The sequence below is a fragment of the Molothrus aeneus genome, unplaced genomic scaffold (assembly GCF_037042795.1).
Source record: "Molothrus aeneus isolate 106 unplaced genomic scaffold, BPBGC_Maene_1.0 scaffold_34, whole genome shotgun sequence".
Lineage (NCBI taxonomy): Eukaryota > Metazoa > Chordata > Aves > Passeriformes > Icteridae > Molothrus > Molothrus aeneus.
The window spans coordinates 3,507,341-3,527,668 of NW_027099005.1; the positions used below are offsets into that span (position 1 = coordinate 3,507,341).

General features: G+C 51.4%; 1 protein-coding gene across 1 annotated transcript; it reads left to right on the plus strand.

Moving 5' to 3' along the window:
* Window positions 1-556: 556 nt before the first annotated feature.
* Window positions 557-17,738, plus strand: LOC136570529 (uncharacterized protein PF3D7_1120000-like). The gene is made up of 8 exons (XM_066570992.1): window positions 557-574; window positions 4,820-4,883; window positions 5,499-5,558; window positions 6,981-7,124; window positions 8,253-8,408; window positions 9,530-9,694; window positions 10,821-10,985; window positions 17,328-17,738. Exons 2-7 carry the CDS (start codon window positions 4,841-4,843, stop codon window positions 10,967-10,969), a joined length of 717 nt encoding a protein of 238 aa, XP_066427089.1. The 5' UTR covers window positions 557-574; window positions 4,820-4,840; the 3' UTR covers window positions 10,970-10,985; window positions 17,328-17,738.
* Window positions 17,739-20,328: the final 2,590 nt, after the last annotated feature.

Here is a 20,328-nt window from a genome sequence, read left to right on the forward strand (position 1 = left end):
AACAGAACTGTCTGCAGCAGAGCAATCTGCGCAGTCTGCAGGCGCCCCTCTGGGCAAGGCCAGTGGAATCACTGTTGGCAATGCACAGCAGTGACACCCCCTCCTCACAAGGCTTCCCAGGCAGTGACTGTCCCTGGGCTGGGCACTGCTGAGGGCCCTCAAGTGCTGTGTCAAGGTCTGCCAGAGGGGATTGAGTGGGAAAAGCTCCCTGGACCATCCTGGGGCCTTCATTGGGCTTTGCTGAGGTTTGAAAGAGCCCTGCTGCCCTCCAGAGCCCGAGGGCTTTCAGTGTCTTTGCCTCATCAAGGCCCAGCTGTGCTGCAGAGGGTGGGAGAACAGTCAAGAAGGGTTGGAGGGAGACCACAAAGTTAATATTTCATGGAATTCCCATTCAAAGTCCATTGTCCCTTCCCACCCACTGTCTACAGTCACTAATCCAGCTCCTAATGCATTCCTACAAACAGAAAAAATTATCAATTCAGGCCTTACTTATTTTTTTAATAGGCTTTTTGTCTGACAGCAAAAATTGTTGCCATGGCTTTTGCTACACATTAAATTGGAGAAAAATCAAAAAGTAAGTAGCATATTGATTAGGCACAGCCTGGATGCCATGAATATATTCTGGAAGATTGTTTGTTTCTTTGATCTTGGCTGATCAGAAAAATGTTTAGTCTGAATATATAATGAATAATTATTTTTTCATGGAGTGAGTAGAACTTCATACTATAAAATATAAAAATGAAAACAATAGTTCACCTTAGCACCCCAGACAAAGCATAATGAGATTTCACCCCCACTCATACAATCCTCCTGGATTTAGCTCAAATACTGGTACTAATGTTGTATCAGATTCAATGCATAATTCAAAAAGTCTAATTTATTGAGCCTCTGTTGGCACACCAGACTCTGTTGGTCTCTGGGCAACAGAGCCATCACTGGCAATGCAGAAGAGAGAGTTTCTTCCTTTTTTTTTTTTTTTTTCTTTTTTTTTCTTTTTTCTGGCCATACTTTTTCTTCCTCCTCTCTCCCCCCCCCCCCCCCCCCCTTCATTTTCTTTTCCCTTCTCCCCTTCCTCTCCTGTCTTTCCCCCTTCATTTTTCCCCCTCCAAGCTTCAACTTTGGCTCAGGATTGCAGATCTGGTCCTGCATAAAATAATTTTCCTGTCGAAAGCAGTTGTCAGGGCTCCTTCTAAATATGAGAGAGAGACAGAGAGAACAAATTTTCTCTTACTGTGGGAAGTGGGGTGACTCATCCCTGGAAGCACAACCATCTTTCCATGAGAGGTGATCTGAGCTAATGTCTGTGTTCATCAGTTATCAATGGCAGAGGCACATCCAGGATAGCTCCACGTGCACATCATCTATTCAGTGTTACTGTTTGAGAAGCCTTCTCACTATTGCTCTGCTTTCAGGAGAAAACCCCTCAAACTCTGAGCGTTTTATGCCATTTATGTGCTTTCCCTCCTTTCAGACCAGAACAAAAGAGCAAAAGGTAGTGGGAGGAGATGCAGCAGGGTTCAATCCTGGGAAAGCACCCCTGGCATTTCCTGTCTGATGCCTTCAGTTAGACCCCTGGGACAGCCATGGGCCCTGGGGCTGTGACTTCTCTTGGGTCCCTGCTGGCACTTCTCTATTTCTAATCCTCAGTGGAGCTCTTTTCCTCCCCCAGGTCTATCCTCCCCTTGAACACCAGGAAAGCTTTCTTGACATGCAGCAGCTTTGGCAGGGGCCTCCTTAATTCAGTCCAGGTCCTCCTCCTTCTCTGGAACATGGCCAAAGAAAACAAAGTCACAATGAGCAGACAGCCCAGGGAAATGGAGTGCAAGAAAGAGGGAGAGCAGAGCATGGCAGCGAGCTGTGCCCTGAGCAGACCTTTCCTCACTCCTGAGCAGTCCCTGTTTCTGCCTTCACCTCGTCCCTGCTGCTCTGATGGATGTGCCCAGAAGGGACAGGTGGCTTTGTTGGAAGGGTCAGCAGGGCCCTGCTTTCTGCAGCTAGCTTACAGAAGAGGATATTGAGGAAACTTCCCAGTCTGACCCTTCCCAAGGCTCTCTGGCCATCACACTCCAGCCACCAGAGGTGTTCAGTGCTGGGACTGGAGCCCCTCCACAGCAGTGCCCCAATGGGCCCTGCTGGACTCCCCACACTCCCCCTCCCACACCCAGCCCCTGTGTCCTCCCTGGTTCCAGCCCAGGTTTCCCAGAGCAGTCTCAGCTGTCTGATTCCATAAAGCTATTTATTCCCAGTGCAGTAACACAGGAACAGCCTGAGCTGTTCCCCCAACAAGGGAGCCCCTCAGTTTTGTCCCTTCACACTCTGCATGCCTAAGGCTCAAGTCTGGCTCTTCCTCCCAGCCCTCAGTTCCTGTTGGGTCTCTCAGTGTCCCTTCCCCAGCTGTGCCACCACTCTTGATGCCCTTTGTTGGGCTCTGTTGGCAGTTCACCAGCTCTTGTCTCGGGCTCCCACCTGGAGCTCAGCTTGTATCAGGCGCTGCAGCTGCCCCAGCCACCTGCACCCGGTGGTGTTCACAGCCAGGGGAGGGGAGAGTGGGAATGAGGTGGTTTCAGTTTTGTCTTTGTTACCTGGCTTGCTGCTCTATTGGGAATTGCTGAGAAAGCAAAGCAATCGTCCCCAAGTCGAGTCTGGTTTGCCCATGGTGGCAGCTGGAGAGGGATGTCCCGGGCTTTATGTGAGCTCTTCAGTTGTATTTTTTCCTCCCGTCCAGTTGAGGAGGGGGAGTGAGAGAAGTTTGGTGGGCCTCTGGCAGCCAGCCAAGGTCACTTGTCCTTTCTCCACAGATTTCTTCATATCTGGTCAGGATAACCTCCAGGATTTGAGTCTGAAGGAATGGAAAATGGTCCCTTTCCTTTATGGAAAATTGTGGCTGGGGCTGAACACCAGGTTCAGCACTCTGCAAAAACAGAAGGTCTTAATTTTGACTGAGGAAGGTGATGTGTGTGTCTGTGAGAATTCTCAGAGCTCCAGGGCAGACAAGATGTGTTAGGGACCAGCTGGGAGTACAACAGAACATCTTACCAACTGCATTATCTTCTCCAGTGCTGTGCCCACCACAGAGATTTTGACCCTTTTCCCCTGCTTTGCAGAGTTGTAGTGGTTTTGGTTTGCCAATTTAAGATTTCCCTAATTTTGAGATTTTCCTGGCCAGTACACAAAAGAATGTGGCAGGTTTGGTGCTGGCCAATCACCAATACACTCACTTCCTGCTGTGAGATAGGATTAGGAGAAAGGCAAAGCAGGCTCAAAACTTTAAAGGGGTATAAAGAAAATTTTATTTAAAGTAACTAAAAGAAAAGTAATAAGAATCAAAACAAACCCCTCAGGACACTTCTCTTCCCCCCACAATCTTTTCTTTCCCACTGACAATGTAAAGAAACCAACCCTAAAACTTCCAGTCAGTTTACCCCCTGTTCAATTCAGTGAGGGAGAGAAGTCCCTCTTGTTAAGGTTATGGAGACTTCTCCACAAGAGGAAAAGAAACAGTTCTCTCGTGGCTCTCAATTTCATCACGAGTAGCAGCTGCCCGGGGAACCGTGCCTTGGTGAAGTCCTTCCCATTGCCACAAGCCTTCCCACAGCTTGTCAGTGGCCATGTCGACTTATGAGATATTGTTTTAAAGATGAACTGTTCAAAGGCAAAAGTTCTTGTTATCTATTTCTAAAATCATCTTCATCCCTGGGAGCAGAAATCTCCTGGAAGCACAGGACCACTCTTTTCCTCTGTTCAAACTTCTCATGGGATCACAGCTATTTCAAGACCTGCTTATCTTAGCATGGAGGCCTTTGCTTGATATCAGTTTGAACACTTTCATCTCCCCAGAGTTTCATGTGTTATAGGAGAAAGAGTATTTTCTCCATAGCTTACAAGAGGATTTCATCTCCAAAGACCTCCCATCTGGGACTTAACTCCTTCCTCACTGACCCCCATGTCTTCATGGTGTTCCTTTCCATGCTTGCGTCTTGATCCTTTCTCTCACTCGAGGGAGGGTTGAAGCACTGAAAGGGTTAATGTCACACCTGAGGCCTACCTGCCCTGCCGGTAACTCCTGGCTGTGCCAGGATCGGCCTCGTGGTTGGTCTTTGGTTTTCTCTGTGTTCAGCCGCAGGGCCACTCTGCAGGGGCTGCAGGGCTCTCTGGCCTCAGCCGTGCTGGGGAAGGGGATTTGATGATAACATCACAGCCAGGGCCAGCCCTGCTCCGGTCCGGGCTCCGCAGCCTCCCCCCGTTCCTGCCCGGCAGCTGCTGGGGCCCGGCCCGGCCAGAAGCGGCGGGCGGCCCGGGGAGGGGGAAAAGGGCCCGGCCCGCGGCAGGACCGCCCGGCCCGGCCTGGCCGAGACCGGGGAGCGGGGCCGGGCCCGCCACCTCCTCAGCCCGCCACCCTCTCACTCACCGGAAACGAAAGAGAGAGTTCCCGGGCCTTTTAGTCTTTAACATGTGTGTTTTTCAGAGGGGTGTTCAGCTTATCAGTGGTTCCACAGACTGTCAGTTACACAGAAAGCTTTGCATCACTTCCCCAGATTTTCTTCCCATTCCAAACCACGACAAGAGTGAATATTGAAAAAAAAGACACAGGTAACAAGAAATGAGAACATGGCTAATTTTTTTTTCTAAGAGTTGTATTACTTGTTTAGACAGTAATGAAAGGGAAAATCAGTAAATTAAAAAACCCTGAGTAGATCAGAGGTTTGAGTACTATAAAGGACTTATGTGTCCCCAAAAAGCTCTTAAATGTGCTTTTTAAATCCTTAGGGAAATATTGTAGTGAAGCTTCCTTTTTTTCATTTTTCATTTTTCTTTTCAGGTGAAGCAGTGGCTGGAAGAAATGAGCTGGTGGAGGAAACCTAGAGGCTTTAGGGTGTCCCTATGTAAGAGAGGACTCATGGATCCCATTGCTCTTGTCTGTGGCCATCCTTGGGATGGGATGGGATGGGATGTGTTATCCCGGAGAGAAGTGAGGCCAGTGGAGGTCTCTCCCCTGAGCACGTTGCCTGCAGAACCCCTTCCAGAGCCCAGCAGAAGGCCTGGCCTTTGGGCTGGGATCAGTTTGGTCAGAGGGGTGACCTTCTTTGACCAGAGACACATCCAGACACATCCTACTCTAGCAGGCAGTGTTGCTGAGCAGGGCTCTGAGGGTCAGGCTGAGATGAATGTGTGAAGGGACACTGGGAGGTTCCTCTCCACTCCTGGTGTGAGGCAGAAGAGTCTCACCCTCTTGTGGATGGCTGTGCTCTGGTGGGACTGGGACACCTGTGTGGTGCCTGAGTGCTGTGGCAGCTGAGGCAGCTCCCTGGCCCAGGAGAGCCTCAGTGGGCCTGAGGGTCAGGAACCCCCCAGCACTGCTGAGGGGCTGCTGGGCCAGCTGTGGGATGTGTTCTGCCCCAGAACCTGCTCAGTGCAGTCCTGGAGTTCCTAGGGGAAAGGTCCTTGTTAAATGTCCTGATTTTCTTTTTGATTTTATTTTCATATGACCTGATGTCCAGTATCTGGGGCTGTTGTCCTCCTGGCTGAGAAAGGTGTAGAAGCGGCAATCGACGCAATCAGTAAGTGTGCTGGGTCCCATTCCTCTTGTCTGTGGCCATCCTTGGTAACCCTTGGGATGGGATGGGATGGGATGTGTTATCCCTGAGAGAAGTGAGGCTAGTGGAGGTCTCTCCCCTGAGCACGTTGCCTGCAGAACCCCTTCCAGAGCCCAGCAGAAGGCCTGGCCTTTGGGGTGGGATCAGTTTGGTCAGAGGGGTGACTTTCTTTGACCAGGGACACATCCTACTCTAGCAGGGGTGTTCCTCACAATTGGTAATGATTTCAAAGACACAGCACATCCCTTCTGGGGTTTCCTTTCTTTGAGCACTAAAGGAGGAATCTCAGCCTGGGTTTAGCTGCAGGGACAAAAGGCAGAAGCCTTTCTGTGCAGGTGAGTGCCAGTCCTTGCCCACACTACCTGGAAACTGAACCCTGCCAAGCAGGAAGATCCAGAGGTGATGGCCCAGTGCAGTCAGATCGAGCAATCCCACCTGTCCATAAATTCCCATTTCCAAAGGCCTCCAGCCAGTCCTTTGTTACGTTGCCCATCCTCATGCAGCTGCCCAGGACCCCAGGGTGCAGAGATGTTGCTGCAGTGGGCTTTTCCCAGCACAGACCAGCACAGCCTGGCCTCTGCTGGATCCCATCCCCTGGATTCCAAGGTCAGCTGTTCTCCTGCCCCTGCTCTTTCCAGCTGGGATGCTGGCAGGGGAATGTCATTCCCTCAAGGGACACTTGGAATTTAGCATGGCCTGGGCTCTCCCCCATGTCCAGGCCTTTGGGCAGTGAGGAGGCCATGGGGTTCCTCCCAGTATTCCTCACTAGCTGCACAGGAGCTCCAAACCCATGTTTAGAAGGGCTCTCAGTGGTGCCAAGAATCCTTTCAACAGGCAAAAGCTGTTAGAGAAAAAGTCTCCACGTCAGGAAGAAAACTGGGGCTACAGTAGGGAGGCCAAGGTTTCTTCCTAGAGCAAACTCCTGTTGGAATAGGATTTGAAAGCCAGGATAGTGGTATGTGGTGCCTACAGATGCATCAGCCCATGAATTCCACATCTCTGTTTTTCAGGGATGAGTGAACTCATTTCCAAGGCTGCTGAATTAGAAAGGATGATCTAAGAAAAAGAGGTCTGGAGAAAACAAATTGATAAACAGGCAGGACATGAGGGAACTAAGTCTGAGCTTTTTGTTAGTCCTCTGAATAAAGAAATAAAGCAAAAAAAGAATCTATTTCTGGATTGCACCTTGAGCACAGTGCTTAATTCCTCTGAAGTGATTATTTCTCCAGACAGTGGAAGAAAAAACCAACCTGCTGCAAGATCTAAGAAGAGACCCTCAAGAAGAGACTTTAGAAAAGAAAATACGAGCATCCTCAGAGAGAAGGGATGGTCTCCCACTCAAGGCAGAAATGTCAGTTTCCCACTAACACCAGTCATTTCCTACAGGAAGGTGGAACAGGGAGAAGACCAACAAGGCCCTGGAATCCAAAATAGACAAGGCCTCCCAGGACCTCGACAATGAAATGAAAGCTCTGCATGAAGATTTCAAAAAATTACAGGAGATCAGAGCAGAGCTGGAGAAGATCCCAGGTGAGCAGCGCCATTGCCAACCAGACTTTCATCCAGCTGAAGGCAAAAGCTGCTCTACAGGCCATTCACCCTGTGAGCTCCTCCTGCTCAGCTCCTCAGAGGGGACAGGGAGGGACAGTCCTTCCATGGGGAACAGCTTCTGTCATCCATGGCACTGAAACACCTCCCTGCTGAAGTGTTCTCTGCAGGTGCAGGTGGTCAGAGTCCCTCTTTCTGTCCCTCACCTTTGCATGGGGTGTGTGCTGGGAGTTCTCTCACTGCCTGATACTTGCTAAGGGTCCCCCCTTGGAGTCCTGTCCCTCTCTCTCCCTTTCCCCCTGCCCTTCTCCTGCTGCCCCACTCCTGGTCCCACGCTGGGGCACACGTGAGCTCAGCCTTGTTTCCCTGTGGATGATCAGCAGGGAGAGGAGCTGCCCTGTGCAGAGCCTGGACGTGTCTGTGAGCGCAGGGCCTGTGGAGAGCAGCTCTGCCTGCAGGAGCTGGTGCTGGCAAGGGGAAGGCTCAGCTGGGGCACAGCCTCCAGTGTGGCCTGGCTGGCCCCAGACTGTGCGCCTGGGCCTGGCTCAGGCAGGACACAGAGTGTGTTGGGAACAGCCTCTGGCCCCAGGGCAGGGACAGCTGAGGGAGGATCAGCCTTCCCTGACCGTGGGTCCTGTTTGTGCTCCAGCTGCAGCCAGCAGAGCCAGGGCAAGGAGCAGCCCAGGAGAGTCCAGGGAAACCCCTGCAATTCCTGCCGCCTCAAGCCATTGTGGGCTTGGAATTGTGTGGCCCACTTCAAAGCTGGAGCTCTTCATTTATTGGGCTACGGAAAGCACAAATGGGACATTGAAAAGGGATGAAAACTCGTTCTGGCTTTCTTGTCCCCTCCCTGCTAAAAATGTGAGGGTAAAGGGAAAACCATTTCCAGATTGAGCCTTCATGGCCAACTGGAATTCCTGTGAGGGGAGGGTTTCTAAGAGGGAATGAGGGAGGAAAAGACCACCCACAGGAGAGCCCTGAGGTGAGGCCTTCTGTCAGGGAGGTGAAATCAGAGCCTTTGGGCCTGCTTGTGTCAGATAGCTGGCCTGCTGCTCAAGGAGGAAACATCAGTGACCCTGTGACCTTGTTCTTTCTTCACACAAAACAAAGATGAGGAAATTGCAATGGAACAGAAATCCAAGTTAAAGAAGACTGCCCGGGAGCTCTCCCGAAGAATTCAAACTCTGCAAGAAGATGTAAAGAAATGGCGTGAGACCATAAAGGATGAGCTTTGTGTTTGCAGAGCAGAGCTGGAGAAGATCCCAGGTGAGCACGGCTATTGCCAACCAGACTTTCATCCAGCTGAAGGCAAAAGCTGCTCTACAGGCCATTCACCCTGTGAGCTCCTCCTGCTCAGCTCCTCAGAGGGGACAGGGAGGGACAGTCCTTCCATGGGGAACAGCTTCTGTCATCCATGGCACTGAAACACCTCCCTGCTGAAGTGTTCTCTGCAGGTGCAGGTGGTCAGAGTCCCTCTTCTGTCCCTCACCTTTGCATGGGGTGTGTGCTGGGAGTTCTCTCACTGCCTGATACTTGCTAAGGGTCCCCCCTTGGAGTCCTGTCCCTCTCTCTCCCTTTCCCCCTGCCCTTCTCCTGCTGCCCCACTCCTGGTCCCACGCTGGGGCACACGTGAGCTCAGCCTTGTTTCCCTGTGGATGATCAGCAGGGAGAGGAGCTGCCCTGTGCAGAGCCTGGACGTGTCTGTGAGCGCAGGGCCTGTGGAGAGCAGCTCTGCCTGCAGGAGCTGGTGCTGGCAAGGGGAAGGCTCAGCTGGGGCACAGCCTCCAGTGTGGGCCTGGCTGGCCCCAGACTGTGCGCCTGGGCCTGGCTCAGGCAGGACACAGAGTGTGTTGGGAACAGCCTCTGGCCCCAGGGCAGGGACAGCTGAGGGAGGATCGGCCTTCCCTGACCGGGGGTCCTGTTTGTGCTCCAGCTGCAGCCAGCAGAGCCAGGGCAAGGAGCAGCCCAGGAGAGTCCAGGGAAACCCCTGCAATTCCTGCCGCCTCAAGCCATTGTGGGCTTGGAATTGTGTGGCCCACTTCAAAGCTGGAGCTCTATTTTTTTGGCTACATAAAGAACCGACAAGACATTGAAAAGGGATGAAAACTCGTTCTGGCTTTCTTGTCCCCTCCCTGCTAAAAGTGTGAGGGTAAAGGGAAAACCATTTCCAGATTGTGCCTTCATGGATGGCCAACTGGAATTCCTGTGAGGGGAGGGTTTCTAAGAGGGAATGAGGGAGGAAAAGCCCACCCACAGGAGAGCCCCGAGGCGAGACCTTCTGTCAGGGAGGTGAAATCAGAGCCTTTGGGCCTGCTTGTGTCAGATAGCTGGCCTGCTGCTCAAGGAGGAAACATCAGTGACCCTGTGACCTTTTTCTTTCATCACAGGAAACAAAGAGGAAGATATTGCAAGGGTCCTGGAATCCATGTTGAATAAGAACCACAGGCTGCTCTCCCAAAGAATTCAAACTCTGGAAGCAGATGTAGAGGAATGGTCAGAGGGAACATGGGATGAGCTTCAGCTTCGCAGACCAGAGCTGGAGAAGATCCGAGGTGAGCAGGGCCATTGCCAACCAGACTTTCATCCAGCTGAAGGCAAAAGCTGCTCTACAGGCCATTCACCCTGTGAGCTCCTCCTGCTCAGCTCCTCAGAGGGGACAGGGAGGGACAGTCCTTCCATGGGGAACAGCTTCTGTCATCCATGGCACTGAAACACCTCCCTGCTGAAGTGTTCTCTGCAGGTGCAGGTGGTCAGAGTCCCTCTTTCTGTCCCTCACCTTTGCATGGGGTGTGTGCTGGGAGTTCTCTCACTGCCTGATACTTGCTAAGGGTCCCCCCTTGGAGTCCTGTCCCTCTCTCTCCCTTTCCCCCTGCCCTTCTCCTGCTGCCCCACTCCTGGTCCCACGCTGGGGCACACGTGAGCTCAGCCTTGTTTCCCTGTGGATGATCAGCAGGGAGAGGAGCTGCCCTGAGCAGAGCCTGGACGTGTCTGTGAGCGCAGGGCCTGTGGAGAGCAGCTCTGCCTGCAGGAGCTGGTGCTGGCAAGGGGAAGGCTCAGCTGGGGCACAGCCTCCGGTGTGGGCCTGGCTGGCCCCAGACTGTGCGCCTGGGCCTGGCTCAGGCAGGACACAGAGTGTGTTGGGAACAGCCTCTGGCCCCAGGGCAGGGACAGCTGAGGGAGGATCGGCCTTCCCTGACCGGGGGTCCTGTTTGTGCTCCAGCTGCAGCCAGCAGAGCCAGGGCAAGGAGCAGCCCAGGAGAGTCCAGGGAAACCCCTGCAATTCCTGCCGCCTCAAGCCATTGTGGGCTTGGAATTGTGTGGCCCACTTCAAAGCTGGAGCTCTTTATTTATTGCGCTACGGAAAGCACAAATGGGACATTGAAAAGGGATGAAAACTCGTTCTGGCTTTCTTGTCCCCTCCCTGCTAAAAGTGTGAGGGTAAAGGGAAAACCATTTCCAGATTGAGCCTTCATGGCCAACTGGAATTCCTGTGAGGGGAGGGTTTCTAAGAGGGAATGAGGGAGGAAAAGACCACCCACAGGAGAGCCCTGAGGTGAGGCCTTCTGTCAGGGAGGTGAAATCAGAGCCTTTGGGCCTGCTTGTGTCAGATAGCTGGCCTGCTGCTCAAGGAGGAAACATCAGTGACCCTGTGACCTTGTTCTTTCATTGTTCTTTCAGGAAACAAAATGGAGCAAATTGCACAGGCCCTCAAATCTATGTTGAAGAACTGCCACAGGCTGATCTCCCAAAGAACTCATACTCTGGAAGAAGATGTACAGGAATGTCTGGAGGCCACTAAGGATGAGCTTCGGCTTCGCAGAGCATAGCCGGAGAAGATCCCAGGTGAGCAGGGCTATTGCCAACCAGACTTTAATCCATCTGAAGGCAAAAGCTGCTCTACAGGCCATCCACTCTGAGCTCCTCCTGCTCAGCTCCTCAGGGGGGATGGGGAGGGACAGTCCTTCCATGGGGGACATGGAAATAATCCATGGCACATTCTTTGATCCATGTCACTGAAACAGCTTGTCTTGGTTTACAAGACAGGTGTCTGCTTGGGAAGGCAGAAAAGCATCCCTTGGAATGGAGAATGTAAAACCCTCGTCCCCCTTCAAATTATTATAATTTTGAAATTAAGGGGCTCTCAGCAAAGCTATGGGAATAGCAATAACAGTTCTTTACCCATATGTATAACAAGGCACACAGAACACCAGCCCCTGCAGCATCACCGATCACAGAGCAGGAGCCCAGTCCCACAGTTCTTTCCTAGTGGGTATAACAAGGCACACAGAACACCAGCCCCTGCAGCATCACCGATCACAGAGCAGGAGCCCAGTCCCACAGTTCTTTCCTAGTGGGTATAACAAGGCACACAGAACACCAGCCCCTGCAGCATCACCGATCACAGAGCAGGAGCCCAGTCCCTGCCTTGGGGCTGCGGCGCTTTCCCCTCTGGTGCAGTTCCGGGCACGGCCAGCAGGGGCGCTGGTGGCTCCCGGCGGGCGGGGCAGTGCAGTGATCCCCGCGGGGCTGCAGGGGGCGCTGTGGGGCGGCGCGGGGAGCACGCGGCAATGGCGGCTGGGCCCAGGCGGGCAGGGATGGAGAAGAGGCTTTGCTCCACAAACCCAGGGGCAGCCGATCCCCTGCCCCAACAGGACTCTCGGAACCAGATGACTGGAACAGCAGGGATGAGCAGAAAATCCCGGGACAGTGAAAGAGAATGTCCCAAAACTCCAGGGCAAATAGCTGCAACCTGCAGGATGTCCTGGGAGGGCAGGGGTATTCGAGCCCCAGCAGCAGAAGAAAGGTTCCTTGCTGGGTCACGATGGTGGTAGGAGAAGGCAGCAGGGACGGGGTCTCACAGTGGTGGTGAATTCCCTCCCCAGCCTGTGTCCCCTCCAGTGCCAAGGGAGCAAGAGTGCACTAGGAACTGCCCCCAGCCCAAATCTCCCAGTATCTCTGCCCCCCTCCCCCCCACCCAGCCACCACAGAAACTCCCAAAAAAACCAAGAGTCCCCCCTCGCTGCCTGGCTCAAGCTATCAATTCCCATTAGCAACTCAATGGGAAGAAATTCTACAGGTGATAAGGAGAGAACAGACAAGAAGAAAACCAACCAAAACCCAGCCCCCAATATTATCCACCCCAATTTTTTTCCCATACCAACAGGTTACATCAAATTTAAACTTTTTAAAATTATAAACATATATACATGCGGCTACAGATACAAGCACAGTGTCATGGGTAGTTCACCCTAAAACAAGGTCCCCTTGAGGTATACATTGGATTTCTCCATCCTTTTGCATCACCCACCTTCTCAACCTGGTCCCTGGGTGAAGACAACCCTGCAGATGGGATTGTCTTTGCTGGAGGCAGAGTTTACCCAAACAGTATTTCCCAGCATAGCCCTCATAATGTACGCCTGGAACCTTATCTCAGTCTGTTGTTTGCAAGGGCTCAGATTGGGCAGGGCCTGCTTGGTTAGTGGAACCTTGACCTTGGGTGTTCACTAACCATGTGGCCTTTGCTAAATCAATCTCCCAGTTCTTGAAAGTCCCCCCACCCAATGCCTTCAAGGTGGTTTTAAGCAGGCCATTGCACCGTTCAGCTTTCCCAGCTGCTGGTGCATGGTAGGGGATATGGTACACCCACTCAATGCCATGTTCCCTAGCCCAGATGTTGATAAGGCTGTTCTTGAAATGAGTCCTGTTGTCCAATTAGATTCTCTCAGGGGTGCCATGTCCCCACAGGATTTGCTTTTCCAGGCCCAGGATGTTGTTCCAGGAAGTAGCGTGAGGCACAGGGTACCTCCCCAGGCATCCCGTGGTGGCTTCCACCATGGTCAGCACGTAGCGCTTGCCCTGGCGTGTCTGGGGCAGTGTGATGGAGTCAATCTGCCAGGCCTCCCCATACTTGTACTTGGAGCACTGCCCACCGTACCACAGGGGCTTCACCTGCTGGGCCTGCTTGATGGCAGCACACGTCTCACAGTCATGGATAACCTGAGAAATACTGTCCATGGTTAAATCCACCCCTCGGTCTCATGGCCACTTACAGGTGGCATCTCTGCCCTGATGACCTGAGGCATCATGGGCCCATTGAGCTGGGAACAACTCCCCCGTATGTTGCCAATCTAAGTCTATCTTTGGCACCTCTATCTTTGCAGCCAGACCTACCTGCTCGTTGTTTCAGTGTTCCTCATTAGCTTGATACTTGGGGACATGGGCATCTAGTGGCAGACTTTAACACGTAGCTCTTCTACCTGAGTGGCAATGTCTTTCCATTCATCAGCAGCCCAGATTGATTTTCCTCTACGTTGCCAGTTGGCCTTTTTCCACCTTTCCTGCCAACCCCACAGATCATTGGCTACCATCCACTAATTGGTGTAAAGGTATATTTTTGGTCACACCTCTCTTTCAGCAATGTCCAGGGCCAGCTGAATGGCCTTGAGTTCAGCAAGGACTTGATCCACCTTCTCCTTTGGTAGCCTGTGCATCCTATCCTGTGGGGCTCCACATTGCTGCTTTTCACTTCCTGTTCATCCCTATGAAACAAATGGAACCGTCAGTGAAAAGAGCGTAGCGTGTTTGCTCTGCTGGTAGTTGGTTGTACGGTGGAGCTTCCTCAGCCCGTGTCACTTGTACCTGCTCCTCTTTGTCAGTGAGACCAAAGTTTTCACCTTCCAGCCAGTTTGTATTTATCTCCAAAATCCCATGGCGATTCAGGTTTCCAATACAGGCACGCTGTGTGATCAGAGCAATCCATTTGCCCCATGTGGTGTCAGTGGTGTGGTGGGTACAGAGAACCTTTCCTTTAAACATCCACCCCAGCACTGGTAGTCGGGGTGCCAGGAGGAGTTATGCTTCTGTGCCAATCACCTCTGAGGTCCCTTGAACTCCTTCATAGGCAGCCAAGATTTCCTTCTCAGTGGGAGTGTAGTTGGCTTTGGATCCTCTGTAACTTCGGCTCCAGAATCCCAGTGATTGGCCTTCAGTCTCCCCAGGCACCTTCTGCCAATGGCTCCAGGACAAGCCATTGTTCCTGGCTGCAGAGTAGAGCACGTTCTTCACCTCTGCTCCTGTCCTGACTGGGCCAAGGGCTACTGCATGAGCGATCTCCTGCTTGATCTGAGCAAAGGCTGGTTGCTGTTCAGGGCCCCAGTGGAATTCGTTCTTCTTGCAGGTGACCAGGTGGAGAGGGCTCACAATCTGGCTGTACTCAGGAATGTGCATTCTCCAAAAACCTATGGCTAAGAAAGCTTGTGTTTCCTTCTTGCTGGTCGTTGGAGACATTGTTGTGATCTTACTGAAGACCTCAGTGGGAATCTGACGCCATCCATCTTGCCACTTCACTCCCAGAAGCTGGATCTCTCGGGCGGGTCCTTTGACTTTGCTCTTCTTGATGGTGAAGCCAGCTTCCAGCAGAATCTGGATGATCCTGTCTCCTTTCTCAAACACTTCCATTGCTGTGTTCCCCCACACAATGATGTCCTTGATGTACTGCAGGTGTTCTGGAGCCTCACCCTTTTCCAGCGCAGCCTGGATCAGTCCATGGCAGATGGTGGGGCTGTGCTTCCACCTTGTCAGTTCCAGGTGTACTGCACGCCCCTCCAGGTGAAAGCAAACTGAGGCCTGCATTCTGCTGCCAGAGGAATGGAGACAAACACATTAGCAATGTCTATAGTGGCAAAGCACTTTGCTGCCTTGGACTCCAGCTCGTACTGGAGTTCCAGCACATCCGGCACAGCAGCGCTCAGCGGTGGAGTCACTTCATTCAAGCCACAATAGCCCACAGTCAATCTCCATTCTCTGTCAGATTGTGCACAGGCCAGATGGGGCTGTTGAAGGGTGAGTGAGATTTGCTGAGCACCCCTTGGCTCTCCAGCTCACGGATCATTCTGTGGATGGGGATCACAACATCTCAATTCATTGCTATTTCACCGTGACTTGGCATTTTCCTATCTTTAAGCCTCTTCCCTCCACGGAGCCCTAGCAGGCTCGGAGCCTGCTACAGATCACGGCATCTCAATTTGTTCAACACTGCCAGTGGTGCACTTTCGAGGTGACAATTGGTACTCGCTGCTCTTCCACCCTCAGGAGTCCTACTGCAGATGAGTTTTCTGATAGTCCAGGCAAGGTGTTCAACTGCTTAATGCCCTCTGCCTCTACCGCAGCTATTCCAAAAGCCCACCCGAGTCCCTTGGGGTGTTTGTGAAGCCATTTTGGAAGAAGTCTATGCCCAGAATACACGGGGCCTCTGGGCCAGCCACAATAGGATGTTTCTGCTACTCCTTCCCAGTCAGGCTCACCTGGGCTCCCAACAGGGTCAATTGCTGTGATCCCCCCGTCACCCCAGCAATGGAAACAGGTTCTGCCCCCCCATGTCCCGATGGCATTAGGGTACACTGCACACCAGTATCAACTAAGGCATTGTATTTTTGTGGGTCTGATGTGCCAGGCCATCAGATCCACACCATCCAGAAAATCCGGTTTTGCTGTGCCTCTTCCTGGCTAGAGGCAGGACCCCCCTAGCCCCAGTTATTATTTCTTTCCTGGGCATACATGGTAGAGGTTCCTTCAAGGGGATCTGACAGATCATACCTGGCAGCTCGGTCATGGGAGGCCGAGGCTACTTTCATTTTGGTGTAACTCTTTGGTTTCCCTCCTTGAGTTGATGCACCCGTGCTGCCAGGACAGAAGTGGGTTTCCCATTCCACCTTCCCATGTCTTCCCCATGGTCACACAGAAAGAAGCACAGGTCAGCCCATGGGGTGTACCCTCTCTCTCTAGCTGGAGAATGTTGGGCTGTGACTTTGGGGCCTGTGACTCACACAGGTGCTGCATTGATCTTCTGTTGGGGAAGATGAAACAGGAAAGCCTTATAAATATGATTGCCTGGCAAAAGATTTTTAGAATATGGAAAGTATAAGCGAGATTGAAATGAAAGCAAGCTTTGAGATACCTCAGTTACTGAACAACTGGAAAACAATGGAGTGTCCGGACTGAAGGTAATCCCTTTTCGATCAAACAATTCCCTCTGCTTGCAGACAGCTCCAAGGGTCAGAGCAGACCCCACTAGCTTGGCAGAAGGGGCCCAAAGAGGAGTTTTTAGGGTTTAAAATGTAACACAATGTGGTAATGTAATGATTCTTATACTCTGTATGTAAATGCTATAGGATTTGTATCTTGTACTAGATTGGTTAGTGAGAATTAGCATATTCAACACAGAAGATGATTTATTGTATTGTAACAAGAACCTCTCTCTCTCATCCTCTTTACCATGCTCTTGCCTTCTCTCTCTTTACCACTCTCTTTACTTCTCCCGGGCCTGCTCCCATCTGTGGCTGGCAGGTCCAAGCAGGGCCCTGCACCCAGGCCCTTTGCAGTAAACCCCAACTTCCAAGCCCTGGCTTCAGAGATCTCTCGTCTCCATCCGTCCTAACCGTCCTACCCCCCCCATTGCTCCTACAATCTTCCTCACCTCCTCCTTCATTTCCCTCATCTACTCTCTGAGTTCTTGGACCACGGCAGAGACAGGAGCCTGCATGAGGCCATTGATCACACTCTCACAATTTTTAAGCTTGTTGGTGACAGAGCCCATTGTCTCTCGGTTGTTATCAGCATTAATCATTGCAATGAAGGTGGTGTATTGAGATGGCCCCAGATTTGCCAGACTCCACAGCATTTGCCCTGTGCACTGACCTTGTCAGGGTCATTATTATGTTGTCCATCCCTCCCAAAGAGTATCTCCAATACTGCCACTTCTCTCAGCTGTTGGATCCCTTCCTCGAGGATCTTCCAGCACATTCTATGGTGCTGCTCCTGCATTCTCTCCCTGGGGACAAACCTCTCTCTGACACTCATTAAAAGCTGCTCCCTGAGGGAAAGGCACCCTGATTCCCTTAAAAAATCTGATTAATACCTGAGTCCTGGGTCAAGGGTCCCAAATTCCTTGCCTCACCACCATCCAAATCAGGCCTGTACCCATAAGGTCCCAGACCCGGAGTAACCAGGTTGTATAAGCCTCACGTCCCCGTTGTACAATGTCTTTGTGCAGATTACAGAGACTTTTGTACATCAGGGACTCAGTGATGATCTCAACCACTGGCTCCCCTGTGGGTTGTGAGGGCCCTCCATTCTTATCCTTATCTGGGTGCTCTGATTTCATCTTAAATCTCCTTGTTTCCACAGGGTGGACTGCTCCTTGCTATGACTGCTCTTATGTTAATGTGGAACCTTATTACACTTACGACTGTCATAAAAATACCTTTCCTGGGATTTTTTCTTCTTGCAAGTATGTCAGAGAAAACCGAAAACAATAATTATCTAATTCGCTTCTCCTGTGTTTTGCTGCCTTGGAATGTGTTTGAAGATTGTTTATCCAAAAGGTGGTTGTTTCAAGGTTTCATGTGAATTATTTTTACTTAATGACCAATCACCATCCAGCTGTGTTGAGACTCTGGAAGGAGTCACGAGTTTTTCATTATTGTCTTTTAGCCTTCTGTCTGTATCTTTTCTCTATTCTTTAGTATAGTTTTAATATAGCATTCTTTAATATAATATAATATCTTTTAATAAAATAATAAATTAGCCTTCTAAGAACATGGAGTCAGATTCATCATTTCCTCCCTTCGTTGGGGGGACCGGAAAATACCACAGAACCTGGACCTTTGTAACATCTGTGGGTTCACTGCTGCACCATCAGACTCTCCCTCTTTGGGGCAGGGGGAGGGTTTCTCACCAGCTGGGGAAATGTGCTCCTTCAGCATCTGGCCCATCTCCTTCACCAGAGCCCCCACCCAGTCTGGGTGGTTCATTTCTGAGCTGGGCTGTGGGGCAGGGTCAGCCTCTGGGGCAGCAGCATCCCTTGTCTCTGGGGTAGGTGCCAGGGTGGTTATCCAGGTTAATCTTCCCTTATCTCTGAATGCTAAATAGAACAGGCCTATCAGCAACACCAACCACTGTATGATATCATTAGCATTTAGAGTGGATCTGAGCCCTTTGAAAACTGGTGGGACAGACCCAAAGAGCTGGGTGAAGGGTTGGGAGAAAATTTCCCCTGGTGTCATTTCCTCACAGTGGGTACCATTATTAAAGTAACCCCAAAACCATACAGTTAGTGTGTGATAGCTCTGAATCCATGTGCCTGCATTCCAGCGGAAGTTAAAGATCCATGAATTCCTCACCTTATTATGATATATGTTATGGAATAATTCATGCCTGTGTAAAATATACATGAAAAAAGTTGTGCTTGTACAAAAAATTCTTAAAGATTTAAAACCACAAGCCGCAGCCGGGGGGGAAAAGATTGCTTCACAGACTGAGAAATCAGAGACGGCAGTGGAGACAAAAAACTGATTAGCAAACAAAAAGACCTGGCTCTGTGCAGAGATGGGCCCTTTCCCAGGACAGTCCAGAGACACCCAAGTGATGAATACTCAGAAAGTATCTATGATCAAGATAGTCAAAGTCTTCAAGGGTGTGCATCCCAATGCCAGGTTCCCATAACTCGAAGATCAGCATTCATCACTTCCCAGAAACAGTTTTGTCCAGCCCAGCACAGAGAAAAGGAAACTAGGTAAATATGTGAAGCGACAAGAAGAATAGGAGCAACTCTGCCCCAGGTGGAAAAATCTGTATAAAACCAACCCGAAGGAGGCAACATTTGTGAGCAGAGGGGATCCGAAGCGATAGAGTTTAGATCACCCAGTGCCGATCCCAGGCTCGAAGCTGCCCCTTTGATTGTGGCTATCGGAGACCGAATCTTGGTTGCAAAATAAAAAAACCCTTTTTTATTGATTATTGATTGGCTTTATCATTTATTACTTATAATATTATTAAGCCATAAAACAAACTGGATTGCTGGGGAAGATGAAACAGGAAAGCCTTATAAATATGATTGCCTGGCAAAAGATTTTGAGAATATAGAAAGTATAAGTGAGATTGAAATGAAAGCAAGCTTTGAGATACCTCAGATACTGAACAACTTGAAAACAATGGTATGGCCAGCTGAAGGTAATCCCTTTTTGATCAAACAATTCCCTCTGCTTGCAGACAGCTCCAAGGGTCAGAGCAGACCTGTAGTAGGCATAGGGACAGGCGTTCGGAAGATTTCGGGCTGTGACGGAAAATTACAGGAATCCTTCTACCCCTCTCCCCATAGATAAGGATCACCCTTGGAATGTAGCCAGACCTGTAGCCCCCCTAACCTATGCATGCCAGTAACTTTCCACTCCATACTAACCCTAGAAAGTATAGCCAAACCCCTGTCTGACGTAGAGAAACCCCTTAGTCCATAAATACCCTCGAGACCCCTCAATAAACGCCTTTAACCGTCCACCACATTGGTGTCAGCGTCCGTTATTGGCCCCGAGGGATCCCAAGGAGGGGATCGCCGTGCTGGACTCCGAAACCAGGTCATCGCGGCCTTCACAAGAAGGCAACATAGTGGTGCCAAAACCCGGGATCAACGAGTCCGGGCAACGGGGGAACTCCTGGCCAGGGGACAGCGTCCACAGCGCGGGAACGACTGTGGCGAAACAGGGGGACGCCCCAAAGAATCGCGATTCGTATGGAAGCAATAGCGAAGGTCGTAAGTTTGATACATATGCAAGGGGGAATCAAATGTGAGCTCAAGAATTTTAATCTCGCATTGACGAGACTCTTAGAGCTTCGGGTCATTGCTCGACCCATAGATATATTACACTCTGAAGTGTGGCAGAAATGTACTGTCGCGCTAGCAGAGGACACAAAAGCCACAGGCAGCAGCAAAAGCCTGAAAGCGTGGGGGAAGGCAGAAGCCGCCCTAGGCAAAGCATTAGAAGAACAGGAGGCGTGGAACACTGCGCGCTCCTGTCTATTAATCACGCCGCAGCGGGGGGAGGGGGCGATAACGCGAACCCCCCCCGGTGGCGACCCGATTGAAAACAGGGAAACGCGGGGGCCGGGTGCATCCCATCCCTCCCCGAGCCCAGAGTCCCCGGAGCCCCCGGGGGACCCGCGGACCCCTTCGGGGGACCCGCCGGGGCCCAGACCCCCTCCGGAGCCCCCTGGGGTGCCCGTGGGCCCCTCGCCCATCCCTTCCCCGCCGATAGCCGACTTAGCGCAAGAAGCGGAGGGACTCGCACGGTCCTTTTGGGAGGGATTGGCGGCAGAAGCCCGAAATATCGAGAGGGCTGGCGCGCGGGCGAGC

Excerpts from the sequence above, each read along its gene's own strand:
- LOC136570529 (XM_066570992.1), top strand. The coding sequence starts at position 4,841 with ATGAGCTGGTGGAGGAAACCTAGAGGCTTTAGGGTGTCCCTAT. Across the intron at positions 5,559-6,980 it reads AGCGGCAATCGACGCAATCA|GAAGGTGGAACAGGGAGAAG; the intron begins GTAAGTGTGCTG and ends CATTTCCTACAG. Across the intron at positions 8,409-9,529 it reads AGAGCTGGAGAAGATCCCAG|GAAACAAAGAGGAAGATATT; the intron begins GTGAGCACGGCT and ends CTTTCATCACAG.